Below are 19,481 nucleotides of genomic sequence, written 5' to 3'. Positions count from 1 at the left end.
ATTTCTACTTGTAATAGATAATTCCACAGTAAAATGTTGGATATGGGCCAATTCAACATTTTACTATGGAAAAAACTACATGTATTTACTGCATCTTTAGCTCAGTTATAAATCTCAATTGCTGGATATGTAAAAGTTCAAAACAAACAGTGTATTCTAAAAATCAATGTTTTATGTTTGTGAAAGTTTACAAGAACAATAAATATGTAATAATACAAGATAATCAAGAACAACAATGAGATTCAAAAGACATTTTACTTTTATGTAACAGAAGTATGATGAATGATTAAATGACATATGAACATCTTAAGAATGGTATGAAGCTTGTGATAAACATACACATTAATGTTGATAAAATGAACATGTTTGATTATAGGTCCATTACTTAGGCCACTGTTTACATAACCATTGCAGACAACTCACCTTGATGTACAATAATAATAATTCCTATGTACTGAGCGTATAGGTTAGGTCTGGGTGCAATGCCTAACTAAAAATGTACAGATTCACAAACAGAAGTCAGTATTCATCAATGATGTCTCTGTATAAGTTTAATATCATTAAGTTCAAGAGACTGACGGCTCTGATTAACAAACTTCTGGCAGGCAGCTTCTGTTACTTGGGGACAATCACGCATGTCTAAATAAGTCAAATTGATACAACGTTTTAAAGCCTCTAGGCTGGTGTCAGTTATGTTAGAACATGAAGAAACATCTAATGAACACAGGCGTGATGACTTAGCAGCCCCAAGAACAGCAATGCCCATATCAGTCACTTTATGGCAGTGGCTTAGATCTAAACGTGAAAGCAATGGTAAATGATGAGCAAGGAGGCGAACTGACACATCAGAAATGTCTGCCCCAGCTAAGCGCACTTCTGATAAGTGACGAAGACGTGTTTTTGTTTCTATAAATCCTGGTCTGGAATCAGGCGGTGAGGAAAGCAGATCACGGATCACAGAATCAGTCAGACCTTCAACCCAGCTTAGGTCAAGGCAACGAAGAATAGGGCAGTTGCAAGTGCACAGTGCGATTACAGCAGCTGCTGAGCAGCCACTAAGAACTAGTTCTTTCATTTGTGGGAGCCGAGCAATAAGCCAAGCTAACTGTCTACGTGAAATATTTGTCCAGCTAAGATTCAAAGAAACTGGCTGGCGGCGAACTATCCCTATTAAAATATTAGCAGTTACTTTTCTACGAGTCAAGTCCATTTGTGTCCATAAACGAGGATCCACTGACCAACAATTCCATGTTTTGCACACTAGTTGGCAAATAAAAAGATCACGGGAAGAAAGAAAGCTGAATACAGGCAACATAACATCTTTTTTTAAAGCTAAGTTGCTGGCACCTGTCCATGAGGAAGATTTTTGTTTTTCTTCTCTTGTATCCTCGTGTATATTAGCTGGCCTAACAACATATTTTGGTTTTTTGAGGTTGGGACCATCTTGAAGTGGCATAATAAATTTCTGATTTTGTGGAGGAGTTGGCTTATCTCCAGAACCTCTATCACCTTTAATTGCTTTATCTCTAACCAAAAGCTTATGTCCAACTTTTCTCTCTTCATCTTCATCTTCCTCTTCTATGTCAAGTGACACTCCATTTTTTACTCTTTTTGGTCCTGATTCTCTATCTACTTTTTCCATCTTAATAGCACATTTTGGTAATACTTTGTTACCACTGGAAGGTTCACTTTTGATAATATTATGAGATCTGACCCTCAACACACCATGCCTTAATAATTCAGAATTCTTCTTAAGTCCTTTCAAACTACGAAACAGACGTTCACGGGCTGTCTCCCCATGACGCCTGGTAGACACACCAGGCGTTAGACGTGATGAACGAGGCCTCAGTTCTAATCCACATTTAGTGCCATTCATCTTTCCAACACTTTTTGTACTTAGCAATTTACCATCTCCCTTACTCGTTCGTTTTAAAGTCACTGGGTAACGCGCACATGATCGTACATGTGAAGATGAAGAATGGATCCTCTTCCTTTTCATCTGTTCAGGCGATGAATTTTTACTCTGAGGTGACATGCTACCACTGCTGCTCTCCTCCTGAAACCAATTAAGCCAGTCAATTCAAATTCTTCCACTTTCTTTATATGGCAATCAGTTATAATAATTCAGATACAATCAGGAAAAGGCAGCAATATGTAGCCATGCATTCAAGCAGAAAAGAAACGAAAGCCTTCATGCAATTCAGGTGCTAGAACACGTTTACAGAATTTCAAAGGCAACAAAGTGATAATCAATATTTTCATGCTATTACAGCAGCAGCAGACACCATGCAGTACTATTGATTAACAGCAAAACAAGAAGTGTGCAAAAAAAGATAATAAATTACTATTATGATCACAAGCCCATCACCATACTACAAGCAGAAAGAGTGCAAGCAGTAATTAGCATTAATAAAAAAAATACAATAAATCAAAATTTTACAAATACAATAAAAATATATTGAAAAAATTATTTATCCAACATAGCTATATAATCATCTATATACAAATAAATAAAAATTAAAATTCAAGATAGATTTAATGTGAAATCAATAATCCTTATATTAATTTTTCACTTTGCCAAAAAAGTTACATCTTTATGATATTGAGTATATTTATAGAAATTTCGATCATTACAACACTTTATTATATGCAAAAGGTATAAATCATCTGCATGTAAAGGTTGAAAAAATAACTCAATATAAAAAAATTCAAATATTTTTCTTCAAAATTGTGGGTAACACCAAAATTGAAATATGTCACTTTTAAAAAAAAACCGAAAACTGGAAAAACACCAAGAAAATCTGTAAAACCACAGGGTATGAAAGAGATGACTTGTCATAATGCATATGTAATGAATTGGGAAATAAACAAGACTTTTGTTTTCTATCATCTATAATTAATAGCAGGTTCAAAAGAAACAGAACATACTGATGTAAAAATTTGATGTAGCTTAATAATGCCAGAAAGCCTTACATCAATTGTTACAGAAGTCAAGCCCAGTAAGAAACTATACATAGACAGACCTGTATGTCTGTGTATAGTTAAAATTGTTAATGTAAATAATCCCTATGGGAATTGTCCTTACTTGCTGCCCTAAGACAAATTCTAGAATGTGCTGAATAAGGCAATACCTTGCCACCAGAAAATCATATATGTTAGCTCCTTATAAGGACATAAAATTTGTTTGTGAAGTGCACCTGTAAATACTCAAGGTCAGTGTTAAACAGACCGACAAACTTCAGATGAATGTCCGCTGCCCGAATCAAATAGGATTAGATGTGTACACGAGAAGAACAAAGAAAGGGTCAGCGTCAGTGGAAGAACAAGGGACCGCGCCGAAATGTTCGGGGTCCCATATCTTCATGAAGGGATACAAAAGAAGACGAATAAAAGGTGTTGGTCCGAAGATCGAGTATCGGTTCCAAGAGTCCCTCATAGGTTGTCGAGAGGTCGTTATCGAGAAGTCACCAGCAGTTGTCCGTCAGATGTAAGAAATCGAGAAATGCGACTTCAAGAGAAATCATGATCTAAAAGAAAGATGATGGGAGCTGATCCATCAGGCAAAGCAGATATCTGATGATGAACTGACGAATCTTCACCGGGAGCTGTTGTCCAAGGGAAGAAATTGTTCTGTTAGTCCAACGCGCATGCAAGCATTCCACAAGCTGATGATCTTCGCCCGAAGTGCAGCAGAACAGAGCATCCCAAAAGCGTCAGTAAATCTATCACCAGCGTAAAGGGGGGAAAAAAAACGATCAGGACTCCAGTTCGAAGCCAAGTACACAGTGGGTAGTAACCATAAAGTGAGTTGATCTGTTTATTCAATTTTCATGAATTAAAGGAGAACTTTATTAGTGAACTATTAAGTTGAGGCTGATGAAATTGAGCAGAGTTAATGGTTGAAAATTAGATGTTTAATAATTAATAGAAATTTTTATGTGTAACAGTCAGAGGGTTAACTGTTTGTCAATGGTGCATTTTGCCTATAGATTTACCTTAATATCAGAAGGAAAGAGCTTTTGTGTGTAATGATATTTTTTATGTGCATTACAGTTAAGAAGTAACAGTTTATTAATAGGTACCATTGCTTAGGGTAGTAATTTGGAAGTGAGTGGTTAATTTTGTGACATAATTTTCATGAATTGAAAGGGCATTTTAAGCTAATTGTTGAACTAAGCAATTTTTTCTTTAATTGCAATAATAGTGTAAATTGTTTTGTGGTAAATAAATGTTTTGTTTAAATAGAGTGTTGCCTGATATTTAATTCTTTGATGCACTGTTCTGAAAAAATATTAGAGCCTATTAGCAAGAACCCAGGAGAAAGGTTAGTAAAGGATAGATAGTAGACCACGATTGCAGATATTAATTAATCAAAGATAATTTGAATATAATGGGAAACTACTGGATGCATTTAACACTCTTTACTAGAAAACAGACTTCAGTGGCGCAGCTTTTAATCAAATAAATTTTCTGGTGTCCAAAGAATAAGAAGGTAAGTGCGGAAGGCAGTATAGCACAAAGAGATCCATAAAGAGATATTAAAGGGATAAAGAGATAACAAAGAGAGATAAGGAAGAATAGTTATAAGTACATAATAATTATTGCATTAACGTGTGTGTGTGTGTGTGTGTGTGTGTGTGTGTGTGTGTATATAGAGTGGATGCAGAGATAAGATAAGCCAATTAAGGAAAATATTTAATTAGAGATATAAAGAAGGGGCAGATATATAAGAAAGGATAAATAGTGTAAGATATATATAAATAATAAAATAAATAGTCCCCCCTGTTTACACTGATACTTGCAAAATTCATCTCAACAGAGCATTAAAAAAAAAAACAGAATTGAAATAATACCTCAATGTATTGCTTATTTTGTAATTACCAATTATTATAGTCTATTAAATCCCTACCTCTTGCATAAGATAAAGATAATTAAACTGTTTTTATTTATGACTAGTAAAAACTATTAGTGTAATCATGTGTTACTTATTTAGATATTAATACTGGATAATCAATAAATAAGTACATTGAAAAATGTGTATAATTCTTTAAATGTGTAAAAGTTTGTAGGATTATTGCCACACATTTCAGAACAAGAAAGCAATTCAATTAACATATAATTCATCATTATCTTATTAACTTACTTATGGAATACAAAGACATGATACAGGATAGAAATACACTACTTTAAATCAATCAAGTTACCATACAGATGAATACAGTAACCTTGTTGGGATCAAACTGAAGTTTGTTGTAGTGAGTATCAATTGAATTACATAAAATACATACAAAAAAAATTAAGTCATCCACTTGAAGTTTTAGTGGTGTAAAAGAATCCACCCAAATCCTATTCATTTGTATGAAGTCACTGCAGTTTAAATTAGGAATGTTCATATAGCTTCAGCAGACTTTGATGCAAGACAGTCCAGTTGCATAGTACACATCTATTGGACTCTATGATATTCATAAAGAATGTTAATGAAAAGAAATCCAACAATGAATTGTCTTTTTCTATTTATAAAAACCCAACTCTAATATTTACTTGCATTATATTTCCCATCAGTATAAAGCTCAAAACATGGGTTATGTCTGATACACTAACAGATCTCTATTTGTCCTCAGAAGATTCTATGATCATCATCATCAAATTCCTTACATGTACCCTCAAGGGGTGTACAGGATATGATAGTACTACATGAAAAATTTACACCATTACTAACTTCCTATGTACAATTTTCCTACTAAATCAGTCTATTACTGGCCAAGACTCCAATATTATCATTATCAGATCTTATATTTCTATCGTCTAAGGCACATTGTACTGTATCAATCCACCTATATCTTGGTCTTTCTCTCGGTCGTTTTCCTGCCAACCTGGCAGAGAACACTTGTTTTGCTAATCTTTCTTTGCCAATTCTGTTTAAGTGACCATACCACCTGAGATTAGCTCTGCTAATGCACTCCTGGATGCCGGCAATGTCAAGTTCTTTCCTAATATCCTCGTTTTTTAATATGATATTGCCATTGATGCGATCTGTTCATGCCTCTAATCTTTCATATCTGTGGTCTCTAGTCTTTGGTCAAGTGTTTTACTTCTGACCCAGCTCTCAGATCCATAAGTTAAAACTGGTTTGAACACTGTCTTGTATACAGCTAATTTAATGTTCTGACTAATTTCATTCTTATTCCATATGAATTTATTCAATTGATTTCCTGCCATACCAGCTTTGTTGATTCTGTTGTCTATTTCCATATTTAATTTAGCATCTTCACTAAAAATCATGCCTAAGTAGCTGAAATGCTTTACTTTTTCCACAGGTTCCCCGTTCCCAACACAGTTGACATTTTCAACAATTCTACCTATTTTCATTGTCTTTATAATGCTGACCTTCATACCATATCTATTACAACAGTTATTCAATTCAGTCAGCAAATCTTGCAAACTAGTAGTGGATTTATACAGATATATAACATTGTCCGCATAAAGCAAAGAGCTGACATTAACATCTCCAATTCTGATATCATGTTTAATACCACTTTCCTTCATAATGTGATCCATATAGATAATGAATAACAGAGGGGATAATGTACATCCTTGTCTCACACCAAATTTTAACATTAAACCATCTTCCTGTACATCATTATAACTGCCGACTTACAACTGAAATAAAGACTAAGTATTGTTTGATATAATGCCCCATCGACACCATATAACTGTAGCGTATTGAATAGCTTCTCTCTTGGCACCTTGTCATATGCCTTTTCCAGATCGACAAAACTTAAATACAGATCTTTGTTATATTCCCATGCTTTCTCGACTATTTGTCGTAAAGTGAAGATCTGATCCTGACAGGCTCTATTTGGCCTGAACCAGCTTGTTCTTCACCAAGCGTTTCTTCCATCATTCTTCGCAATTGTTTCTCAAGTATGCTTGCATAAATCTTGCCAGGAACACTCAGTAGGGAAATACCTCTGTAATTCTCACATTCAGTTTTATTTCCCTTTTTATATATGGTTACTATGAGAGCTCTACTCCAATCATCAGGAATTCATTCCTCTGTCCAGGCTTTCTAAACTATGCAGTGCAGCCACTGTAAGACTTTTATACCACCATACTTCAGCATTTCTGGTCAAATATCATTTACCCCTGCAGCCTTTCCACATTTCAAGCCTTTGATGACTTTTTCTACTTCAAGTATGGATATGCATTCCTGATTGTATGCCTGTTGAGTGTTTTTTTACCACTGCGCTATCACTGTTTGTTTCATTTAGTAATTTTTCGAAGTAATTACTCCATACTTCAAGGATATCTTTTTCTCCTGTTTTCATGTCACCTTTATCATCTCTAACTCCTTTTAAAGGGCTCTTTCCTCCATTCATAAGCATCTTCAACAACCTCCAGAATATTTTGCCACCTTCTTGATATTTATTTTATATATTCTTGCCAAAGTCCTCCCGTGACTTTTGTTTAGCTAGTTTTACACAAAGTTTTGCTTTCTTACATTTGTCTCTGTATTCTCTAAGAGCACAAGCTGACTTATTTGACAGGAACTTTTATATGATTAATTCTTTTCCTTCACTGCCTCTTTAACTTCCTGTGTCCACCATGGAGTCCTGATTTTTCTATCCTTGCAGACAACCTCATCACCAAATGCATCTCTGGCTGAATCAATCAGGGTTTTCTTCAAGGCTTGCCCATTGAACCTCCAAGGTTTGGTTCCTGTTCTCAAACTCTTTCATTTTTTCTTCAATAATCTCTGTGTATGTTAGTCTACAGTTCACATCCGAGAGCTGCTCAACTTTTATCCGCCTTAAAACTTTCTTACATGTTATACTTTTCAATATGAAGTTCAATTTTATCCTGCTCAAGACTAAACAGTGATCGCTTCCATTTTCAAATCCTCTGTATGCTCTGGTGTCCTGCACCAGAGAGAAAACATCACTATCAACAATAACATAGTCAATGAGACTTTTCTTATTCCTAGCCTCTTCTCTCCATGTGAATTTGTGCACATTTTTATGTTGGAACATGGTGTTAGTAATAACCAGTCCATGTCCTGACCAGAAATCCAACAGGTATTTGCCATTATTATTAGGTTTGCTCTTTTCTTCAAATTTTCCCGAAATATTTTTATATGTCTGACAATCATTTCCTACTCTGCTATTTGATCATTTCCTATATGTGATCATTTCCTCACAATCATTTCCTACTCTACTATTTAGATCCCCAACAAGGACCAACTTTTCCTTTTTCATTGTGTCAGTTGCTTTTTCTAAGGCATCAAAAAATTCCTCCACTTCTACCTTAGTAGAACCTTCTGTGGGACCATAGGCACAAATAAGTCTCATTGTCCAGTTTCCCCATTGTCATATTTGCTCACTTCACTCTACTTGAGACTGCCTGCCATTCAAGAAGATTAGCCTCGTATTTTGTGTTGAATACTATGGCTACTCCTTCTTTTCCTTGATTGTCATTGCCTGAATATAAAATTTTGTATTTATTGCTCAGAAAGATCTCACTAATTTTTGTCTTTTTTGTTTCAGTCACCCGTATTATGTCGATCTGGTACTTATCTAATTCCTCTGCTAGCTCCATTTCTTTGCCATTCAGTCTTCTTATGTTGATAGTACCGATCTTTAACTCTGGTGATGCTGAGTTGGGGTGTGTTTTCAGATTTGTTCCAGTAACTGACTTTTCGCTGTTCGTCCTGGTTCCCTGGCGAAAACAATGGGGGCCTTGTTTAACCAGGCGACGGCCCAGTTGGCATGAAATTTTGTCATGTTGTACCATCATTTTTTATTTTGGTTTAACCAATAAGAATACAATTTGTTCGGCTAAATCCCAAATTGCCAGCCCATCCTCATTCGTTCAGTATCCAGGTAGATACCCAACAGAGTGCACCACGAGAAGGTGAGGATTGGACATTAGGTCAGAAGCCCTGGTCGGTTCTCTGCATTCCTTTAAAGGCTATGTGGAGGTCTCCTCTCAGTTATACAGCTTTGACCCTTAAGCACCCCGATTCTATAAGAATGAATTATGATGCCTTGAAAATGCCTTCACTAATAATTTGTAGTTCAGTTGGTTTCAATAAAGATCTTTGGTTGGAAAGATCTGTTTTTAAATCCTGTGTGGGGTGTGAAGAAAGTTTATTGGGGCTTTTCAACTGAAGGTAAATGAGATATCTCATGTGGAGGTGGCATAGTTTTACCTCTTGGAAAATTCTTCATCCCACAACCATGCAACAGAATGCACACAAAAATACATATTTGGACATAAAATTAACCACCTTAACTTAAAAAATTATGGTTATGAAAGCCAATCTGGAAATTGTCATGGGGGCTTAAAGGCTTGTTCTTACGATATGATTTTTTTTAAATATCAGATCCACACATGAAAAGCCACAAGACTTATAGCACATTAGTGGTGTGAGTGGGCAAGTCCATGAAGAGAAATCTGATTGTGTAATTTACAAGACTGTCCTTTCCCCAGTTTAGGTTACTGGTCATGATAGATCTTGAGGATTCTAATACTTGAGCACTAACAGGTTTGTTGAATGAAAAGGAGGAATGGAGTGTACTGTCATCTGCAAAAGCTATGGATAGGATTAGAAGTCTGTTCGAGCAGGTCATTTATATACAAGAGGAAGAGAGTGGGTGAAAGAATCCCCCCCGCCAATTTCCAAACTGGTAGGACAGTTCTTGAATTCTGATGACTCAAATTTTGAAGACTCAAAAGAGGGTTCTGCCCCCTTTTGAGTCTTCAAAATTCAACAAAATTTTGAAGAATTTTGAAAACAAAATTTGAGTCTTCAACTATGTCAAAAATTTGGCCTAGATATGTTGATGACACATTCCTTATCTGGGAACACGGTATTGACAATCTTCACAATTTTTTTTAAATCACTTAAACAACTTCCACCAAGACATCAAATTAACCATGGAGATTGAAGAAAATGGATCTCTACCTTTTCTGGATGTAAAACTTAATAAGACATCTGACTCCATAAAAATCTCAATCTTTAGAAAACCTACACACACAGACAGATACCCGCATGCATCCTCACATCACTGTCACAGAAGATGGGTATCATCTCAACTCTAGCGCATCATGCCAGATCTGTACTGTCAGATGAAGAAGAACTAAAAAATGAACTACAGCATCTTAAAAGGACCTTCAAAAACAATAGCTACTCTTCAAAAACTATCAATAAACAACTATACCGCCGTAAACGAAACAACGTAGAAACACAGGACGATCTCAAAGGTTATATCTCCTTGCCATACATCAGCATGCTCCTACAAGAAACTAAGAAGAATTTTGGGAAAGTTTAACATAAAAACGTGCTTCTCTACTCTTCCCAAACTAAGATCAAGTTTAAGCAAATACAAACAAGCTCATAACCATCTACAATTCCCAGATATGTACAAAATCACATGTGATTGCGAAAAACCATACTATGGCCAAATGGAAAAATCCATCCTCCTACGTCTCGAAGAGACATTGCTTACAAAAGAACCAGAGCTAGTGCCCTCTCAAGCCATGTCCTGTTTTCAATAAACAAATAATGAAGGCCACCAACATGAGATAAACTGGACAACAACTTCAAACCTTCACATATGCCACAATGAGGTAGAATATGAAGAACTTCATAGTCTCCATACAAACAATAACATCAGCTACAATTTACCGGACTCATTCAGCTCTGCTGTCAGATATTAGCACGCTCGTTAAGCCACATGCGCACAGGTGTCTAACAATAGAACTTTAACACGGACTGTAGCTCCAGTTCAAAGTTAACTGTGGAATTTATAGTTTTATAGTGACTCAATGTTTCTTTATAGTGTTTTTTATTGGCTTTCTATGTTCTCTCATACATGAAGAAGTCAGCCACTCTGATGAAACATGTTGTGTATTTAATAAATTTAACTGTTTGTTCTAATCGTGAGATCTCAGTCAGTTAATACAACAAATCATCATCATCATCATCATATATATATATATATTTATAAATACAGTAAATAGTGACTGTATTACCTTCCTTTATGCAAACGATATCAATCAGATAAAAACTTCAATTTCAACAACAATTTCACAGAGCATCATTTCCCTACCTCCTTGTTTTCTATTCCCTATTGATCTCTTTTATGTTTGTTCTCTATTTATCACCACTTTTTTTTTAACCCCAGCACCAAGCTTGTTTGAGCAGCTATTTTTAATGGCTAATATGTTTTATACTAGTCATCACTCACACATAGTTTATTGTGTTACTATACTTTATAATCTTCTAAATACTATTTTTTTTTTTTTTTTTTGACAAAGAGAGAGAGAATTTAGTTCCAAAATCAAGTGAAAATGCTGGAAAAGCAGTAGGAAGTCTTAAATGTTTCATTCCAAAAAAAAAGCAGGTGGTGCAATAAGAATTTTTTTTTCTTTTTTTTTTTTGCACTTTAGTATTTAAAACCAGGTGCATTATATGTCAACCATTCAGTAAAATAATCCTGTTTTCAATCAATATTTCTTAACACTTTGAACTATTCAATTTGATTGTGAATGAGGATTAGGCCTTTCAAAACAATCTTCAAACTTCTTTTAACATTTACAGCCAGACAGTGAAGAAGAAATTCTAATTAAAACTCAGGAACAAAAGAAAAGGAGATAACGAGGAGAAAAAAAAATTAACAGACTTTCAAACTGTCAGAGTAAACTCTCATTAAAATACAACAATAAAATACGACTAATCTTCACAACTATCAAAAGATCATTATTATGAAAGATCTTTTCCCAGAATATCAAAATATATTACACACAAAAACACATCAACACTTATTTTATAATTTGGAGTCTATTTTAGTTTACATATGGATGGTTAACTTCCAATTCAAAATATACTTGGTGAGGCTGCTAAAGAAAACTCTGTCAGCTTAATTTGAATTGGAAGCTAATAACTATCCATATAATTATTCTCATAAAATACATTATGAGAAATCAATAGAATAATAAAAATAATGAACAGTATTCTATTAAAAGAATTTTTTTCATATTTTTATTAATCTCAACAACCGCTTTTATTCATAATTATAATGCAGGATGGTTTTATTACCAAAATGATTAAAATCATTTTTGACGGTCATTAATACATGGTGTTTTTACTACCTATAATCTTTTTACTAATGTTGCTAAAAAGTTGTCTGAAAAGTTATCAACTGGTGAATGGTGGAAATCTACATAAGATTCAAATATATGATTATAATGATCTAAATTTCTGATCTAAAAAATCATGCAACACTTACAAAAGGAATATTAATATTATTATTAATATTCCTTTTAATTTTTTAATATTAATATTTTAAATATTTTTATTTCTTCTATAAATTGAACATTTATCTGATATATTTTATAAAATATGATAAGGATATATATCAGGAAAATTAGTTCATGCATGAATAGAAATGAGTACTTCTATTAGAAGTACTTGTTTTGAGTACTTTTCATATGATATATGTGTGTGTAAATGATAGATTTTTTTAATATTCCACAAGGAGAAAAGGAAATACTGTAATCTTTTTCACATCTTAAATATCTCACCAGAATGCCTTGCCTTTTACTGAGATACATACTATCACTTCTGTTTTCATTTCTTAATAATTTTTAGCATATTCACAAATATGAAAGAGATGTGACTTAAGTATACAGTCCAATTATATATACTTAAGTTACATCTACAATAACTATATGTTTTGTTAACAAGCAGAATAGTGAGAGGAGAGTGATCCATCATGGAAGCTCTGAGGTGCGAGAAAGATAGAAATTAGTTTCAAATTCCTGTGTGGTAAAAATGAAATGCACTATCAAGAGTGGGTGGTCAGGGCAATAAAGATAAATTCTTTTAATTCCAGGATTAGATACTCAGAGATTAATTGCCTACAATAAGCTAGTAGATTCTTAGAAAGTAATAATAACAACAACAAAATGATAAACTGAAAAATCACTATATCAAATTTATCTACAATGTAGTAAAATTATGAAGAAAAAAGAAAGAAACATTAAACTTGACTGACAAAAGTAACTGTTGTCTGTGATTATATCAAAAGTCAGTTAAGGTCATGAGAAAAATGTATTATGTCCATCTGTGTATGTCTGTTAATCTATTTTTCTGCAGGAGGCAAAAACCTACCACCTCAGAATGACTGGTAAATGTTAGATTAACTATTATTATTGTAATGACCCATGTTAAACATGTACATATGTGTTTAAGGCAAGTGATTTTTAACAGTTATGATTTGGTTTATGATCCTGAAGAAAATGGAAGTGGGGGGGGGGGGGAGGAAGAGGAGATATTACCTGCATGAGTACAATTTTAAAAATACAAAGTATTTCAAGAAACTATTAAAATTATATAAGCTATGTTTGGATATAAGAAAATTTTTTCCAAATACGAATAATTACATTAATTTTAAAAAATGAATTTTAAATTATCTATGCACACTATCTCTGCATTTTTATTCGTAAGCAACATGACACATATCTTCTACTCAGTAATGAATATATAATCAGAAAATATCACCTATCTGCTGCCTTTTGAGAGAGAAAAAAGACTAATAGTAGCAGGATTTGGAAAATGGACAGTTGGGAGTGGAATGCATGACTCCAAAAGTTTAGCTTGTTGATTGCAATAAAGCTTGAGTAATATTTAAATAAAAATTTCCCTTCATTTAAAATTTTGTCTTAACAGACTTTATTATGTGAATCCCATTCACAAGAAAGAAGAGATTTATTCTGGAGTCACTATTACTATTAACAACTTCCTCAAGCAAAAACATTTAATAGAATTCCAGTAATCAGTTTGCAGATCTGCTTACAAGATACAAGTCAGGAACTTTTAGCATCTACAGCATGGTATATTTCTTCTTAAACATTTTAGAACTTTTTACATGGTGAAAGTAAACTACTTAATTTCACTCATTTTTCTAAAGCAAGTGAATAAGAAATTCTCAATTCTCTTAAAAACTTGTAATTAGCAATTTTGTGTCATATATATATATATATATATATATATATATAGAAAAAGGCTACATAATCAAATCATATATAAAGTAAATGGTTTTTGTGCGTGTGTGTGTGTGTGTAAAAAGTGAAAGGGTAGACAAAACTCAGGTTATGCTTTAGAACTTTTGATATATGTAAATAAAGCAATATTCCTTTGGTTATATAAGGATTTAATGTATGTGAATAATTAAAATTATTGAAATAAAGTAAATATTTCCTGTTTGCTTTAATATGGTAAAAGCATTTCTTTCAAAAGGAATCTCTAGACATATTTCAAGCAAATAAATAATCTGAGAATTCAGTACTTTAAAATAGACATCCAAATCTTTATTATTATTACTGTCATAATTTTTGTAATTGATATTAATCATTCGTAATTTCCTTCCTGCTTTAATGAAAATGATTTAATGAAATGGACTTTCTTATTTTAAAATTTAATAACGAAACAAATAACAAACGAAGCATGCAATTTTCAATTCCTGCTTCCTACACCTTTCTAAGTAACTGACAGCAATGCAAATAAAACAACAGGACCAGAGACTACTGTTTTTCAGGTGACACACACAAACAAACAAACAAAAAAATATATATAACTCAAGAAATTGACCACAGACCCACACTATTTCAGACAAATAGCATATCGTGTTAGGGACCATGAGATGATGGCACTTGTTTGCCAGTCTACCCACTGGAAACCAGTTAAAATTAGTGATAATCGTGGGCCAGCTATCTATGATTGGCTATCAGTGGAGGTTGAACTGCCCACTCAGTCTCCAAGCCTAAAACACAGCCTTACCTACTCCCTATAAGGGCATGAAAGGCATAAGCAGATTTTTTTTTCCAATAAAATAAAATAAAAATAAACAACAATATCCAAACAGTTTCTGCACACTCAACTTGTTGTTTATTTTATTATAAGTAATTGCATAGGTGCATCAGAAAAAAATTAAAATGATAAAATATTCCTGAATTGTTATGTATGTCTACAAATTTCAGTTAGCACTCATTTACATACATCTGTACACATACTTGAAAGTGAAGACTCTAAAATAATGATGCACTGTAACTGGGAATATAGAAAATATGGAATCTGAAACTGAATATTGGTTAGACATGTCAAGAACTATTAATGTATTGAAGTTGGGTTGCAGGGTATTAAAAACAACACACCTAGTTATTCGGTAATTATATTTTTACAACAAAAAATAACTTTGGATTATCTTATATATAAAAATTTAATAATATATATATTATTGTTAGTAATATAAACTATTAATAGAATTTTGTTATTAATATAAAATATTAATAGAATAATAACAAAATACATTATGTGCTCTTATTATAACTACATATAATATCAGTAATGAAAACTAATACTGCTTCTCATTAAATAATCCCTCAATGATATCACTTACTAATAACCTAAAACATTCTGTTTTAGGTTATTAATAAGTTAAACATAATCATTTTTATGTATTATTTGAGCATGAATTCTGTTCCAAATAATTTAACTTACGCACCATTCAATTAGTCATTTAACTTACACCTAGTTATTCGATAATTAAATTTTTACAACAGAAAATAACTTTGGATTATCTTACATATAAAAATTTAATAATATATATATATATATATATATATATTATTATTATTAATATAAACTATTAATAGAATTTTGTTATTAATATAAAATATTAATAGAAATGGAATAATAACAAAATACATTACGTGCTCTTGTTATAACTACATATAATAATATCAGTAATGAAAACTAATACTCCTTCTCATTAAATAATCCCTCAATGATATCACTTGCCTATAAACATTCTGTTTTAGGTTATTAGTAAGTTAAACATGTAATCATTTTTATGTATTATTTGAGCATGAATTCTGTTGCTTCTTGTTATCTTCCAAATAATTTAACTTACACACCATTCAATTAGTCAATAAGTCATTTACATTAAGCTACTCAAAATTCAAAGGTACTTGAGTATTTTTAGTAAAGAATAAATTTATGCAGGACTCATATCTTGACTTGTACATCACTTACAAGGTGATGTTACATGGTAATTAAAAAAAGACATAAGCAGATTATTTATATAAGAGGTGAACCAAACCTAATGCAAAAATATTTAACAGAAAAGTATGACATATTCTATAAAAAAAAATGAAATAATTGTCTCTTATCTTGGCCTGCAAATAACTGTAAAATTACTAATATGAATAGCTGCATTATAAAATTACTGATGAGTAGCTACTGTGTACAGAAAAATGACTACTTCAAAGTCAAACTAGATTTCATTTTAATTCTGATATATTTCAATGTGAACATTAGTGTGTAAAATATTTATGATATTTAAAACAGTTGTAGTAGAGACTCTTTTCCATTAAAAAACAAGAAAGTTTCTAGAGAAGAGTAAAATCTAATGAAATCTTCCAAGTAATAACTACGTATATGAATATATTCAAATCGAGATACAAGAAAATAAATAAATAAAATGACCAGAGAAAAACAACATAAATCTTACTGTTATAACCAAATAAAATGAAAGTGTTAATGTTATAACATTAAGGTAAAATTTATTAAGCTATAAATTAATATAAATTTGTCATGTTCCATTTACTGCTATTTTATATGGGACTAATAATGCCAATAATGCTGAAAATGATTTTCAAAAAAATAATTTTTCAGCTAAGGATTAAAAGCTCATCTGAACTAACAGTCAGAAAAACAAACAGATTTATTGACTATTTCCTACATATCAAAATACTATTATCACAGTCAGGTTGTATGTTAATATATATCTATATCTATATATCACAGTTCATTCTTATACAAAATTTTTTATAGACCTGAGAAGTAAAAGGTAGTACTTTTTTTTTGTTTGATTTAAAGTATGTGACTAAAGAGCTGCAGAAAACAAATATTTCCCAAAAATGTGAGACTAGCACATCAACAAAGAGCTAATAATTTACATATAAAATGTCTTGATTAATTACAATTAAAATATTAATGTCTCTGTCTTAAGCGCACACGAGCATATTTTTGCTTTAATGAATGATGTGAACCCACCTCCTCCCTATCATCTGAAGCTGATGAAGCTGATCGCTTCCTTGTCATTCTTGACTGACTGTTATTTAGTTTGATTCTATTTATATTACATTCTCCATCATCTGAACTAACAGAGCTTCCATCTTCCACAGGTTCTTGTTTTACTATGATATGTTCTGCTTTGATCTGTGGGGATAAAAAAAAAAAAGAAATGCATTCTTTTGAGTTACTTTAACTATGTTAAAATTTACAGAGAATAAATCTACTACACCTAACCCTCAATTTACATGGTAGACTAGACTAGACTAGACTAGACTAGACTAGACTAGACTGATTCTGCAAAAAATACTGAGACTAACACCCGTACAGAAAATGAGAGGATAGCTTTTGTAATACTCAATTAAAGATTTATGCATTTTTTAAAATAAATTTAGCAGTTTATTTTATGTATAGATAGAACAAAAATTAAAGATAATACAATACTCTACAAAACAATACCTTTATTTAAACAATTTATAATTAAAAACATAGTGTGTGTGTGTGTGTGTGTGTGTGTGTAGCAATGTTTGATCAACTGATTCCTTATCATTTTCAAACAATTTATGTTAATAAATAATACAGTAATACTTATATTAGTGAACCAGTTATATGCCTAAATAAAAGTTCACGGCTTGATTATTACATCTAAACACTGTATACACATGTCTGGAGACTGATACTTCAGTGTACAGTAACAGTTGAACAACAACTGGAGTGACATACTTAATAGCTACATGCTAGGTATAAAACACATAACAATAGGTATAGGGCACATCTACATAGCTTTTTAATACAACACAGTTTTTTTTTTTTTTTTTTTTTTTGTTATTCCTAAACCATGTGAAACCAAAATCATACCATGCAAAACAAAATTTTTGCAGCATTTTATCTACCATGCAAAATCAAAATCTTGTGGTTTGAGTACCTTGTAAATTGAGAGTTAGGTGTATTCTAATTATGTCAAACTTTACATTTAAAATATTTATCATTCTAACAGTAAATAAAAACTTGTCTAATTAGACTTGTACTGGACTACTAGAATTGTGTTGTTGAATAGTATCAAATGAAATGGATACTCTCTGCTGCTTTTCTATCAGTAGACCATCTGTTCACACTCAGATGGTTATTTTTAAACAATCTTAGTAAGAAAAAAGGCAAGTGATCACTGAACTGATCAAATTAATATTGATTTGGATTGGATAACATCTCTACTTTTCAACTTACAGCTTATTGTGTTCAAATTTCACTATGGACTGGATCACCTTTGAATAATTAACAAGGTATGACTCATAGACTTTTCATTCAATTTTCATTTATTTTAATGAATAAAAATTCTGAATCAAACCTGGTTAATCATTCAAAGTTGATATGGATTGGATCATTCTTTAAGTGGCAAGTAACTTTCACTGCCTGGTGTTAGAACACTATTCTACTTAATGGATGTCATGTGGCTTGAAAAAATTCCAAGTTGGTTTTTAGAGCAAGGTCCCCAGCTTATTGGTTCCTTAGTTCACTCGGTGTTGATACAATATAGGTTTATAATCTTTTGCCGATGGGATTCTCCTTTAAAAAAAGTCTATGTATACTTTTACCATGGAATTGTGTGGCTCTGCTAAAAGTCTTAACTAGCAGTCACTAGGCACATGTCTTCTTATGCATTGATAATGGATTTTATGTATGGGCAAGCCTCTGTAACTGAACAGCCTATAATTCAACAATTCTCTAGCTCCACAACATACTACACAATCCAAGATTTTTTTAAAAGAAGCCATTTTGCTTGTGAAGAAAACAAACAGTGTATTATAGTCAACTCTTACAACAGCAAATAACCACTAGAGTGAATTTATTCATTATAATAAACCATCAAAATTCCAGCTCAAGTTCCATAGCATCAATACACTGCAAATATAACAAATATAACAAACCTTCCACTAGAGCAAACTATTCTTTTACAACTTACAGATTCGTTATAGTGAGTCAACTGCATTAGTGTACTTACACATTCAATTAAAATATTTTAATTAAATGTGTCAAAATGAATTAATTTCTGACTAGGAATATTTAAAGCTGGCAATTTTGTACTATATAAAATTTGTAGATAGGAAGTTAGTAATGATGTAGTTTTTTCATGTAGTACTGTCATATCCTGTACACCCCTTGAGGGTACATGACAGGAATTTGATGATGATGATGATAAAATATGTGTCACTTCAAAACATAATTTTAGCTGAATCAGAAGGAAGATCATGTAGGTCACTTTCTATCTGTAGCATGAAATCAGCATAAGGAATTTCCTACAAAATGGCAGAGAAACTAAAGTCTCTAGATAAAATATTAATTTCAT

The 19,481-nt window shown here is 32.2% G+C and overlaps 1 protein-coding gene across 2 annotated transcripts in view; it reads right to left on the bottom strand.

The window, feature by feature from the left end:
* Nucleotides 1-236: 236 nt before the first annotated feature.
* Nucleotides 237-19,481, bottom strand: part of LOC150102025 (lysine-specific demethylase 2A-like) — a 478,446-nt gene continuing 459,201 nt past the window's right edge. For both annotated transcript variants that reach the window (XM_090400997.1, XM_090400998.1), the window contains exons 16-17: nucleotides 17,120-17,284; nucleotides 237-2,056 (exon numbers count right to left, since the gene is read on the bottom strand). In XM_090400997.1, coding sequence (XP_090257123.1) covers nucleotides 530-2,056; nucleotides 17,120-17,284 — 1,692 coding nt within the window. In that variant the 3' untranslated portion in view covers nucleotides 237-529. The remainder of the gene's footprint in view (nucleotides 2,057-17,119; nucleotides 17,285-19,481) is intronic.

The sequence above is a fragment of the Typopeltis vanoorti genome, chromosome 11 (genome assembly GCF_054136105.1).
Source record: "Typopeltis vanoorti isolate ZY-2024b chromosome 11, IOZ_Tvanoo_1.0, whole genome shotgun sequence".
In the NCBI taxonomy this organism is placed as follows: domain Eukaryota; kingdom Metazoa; phylum Arthropoda; class Arachnida; order Uropygi; family Thelyphonidae; genus Typopeltis; species Typopeltis vanoorti.
The sequence above is the reverse complement of the archived record's forward strand: the minus strand, read 5'-3'. Positions and strand labels throughout refer to the sequence as shown.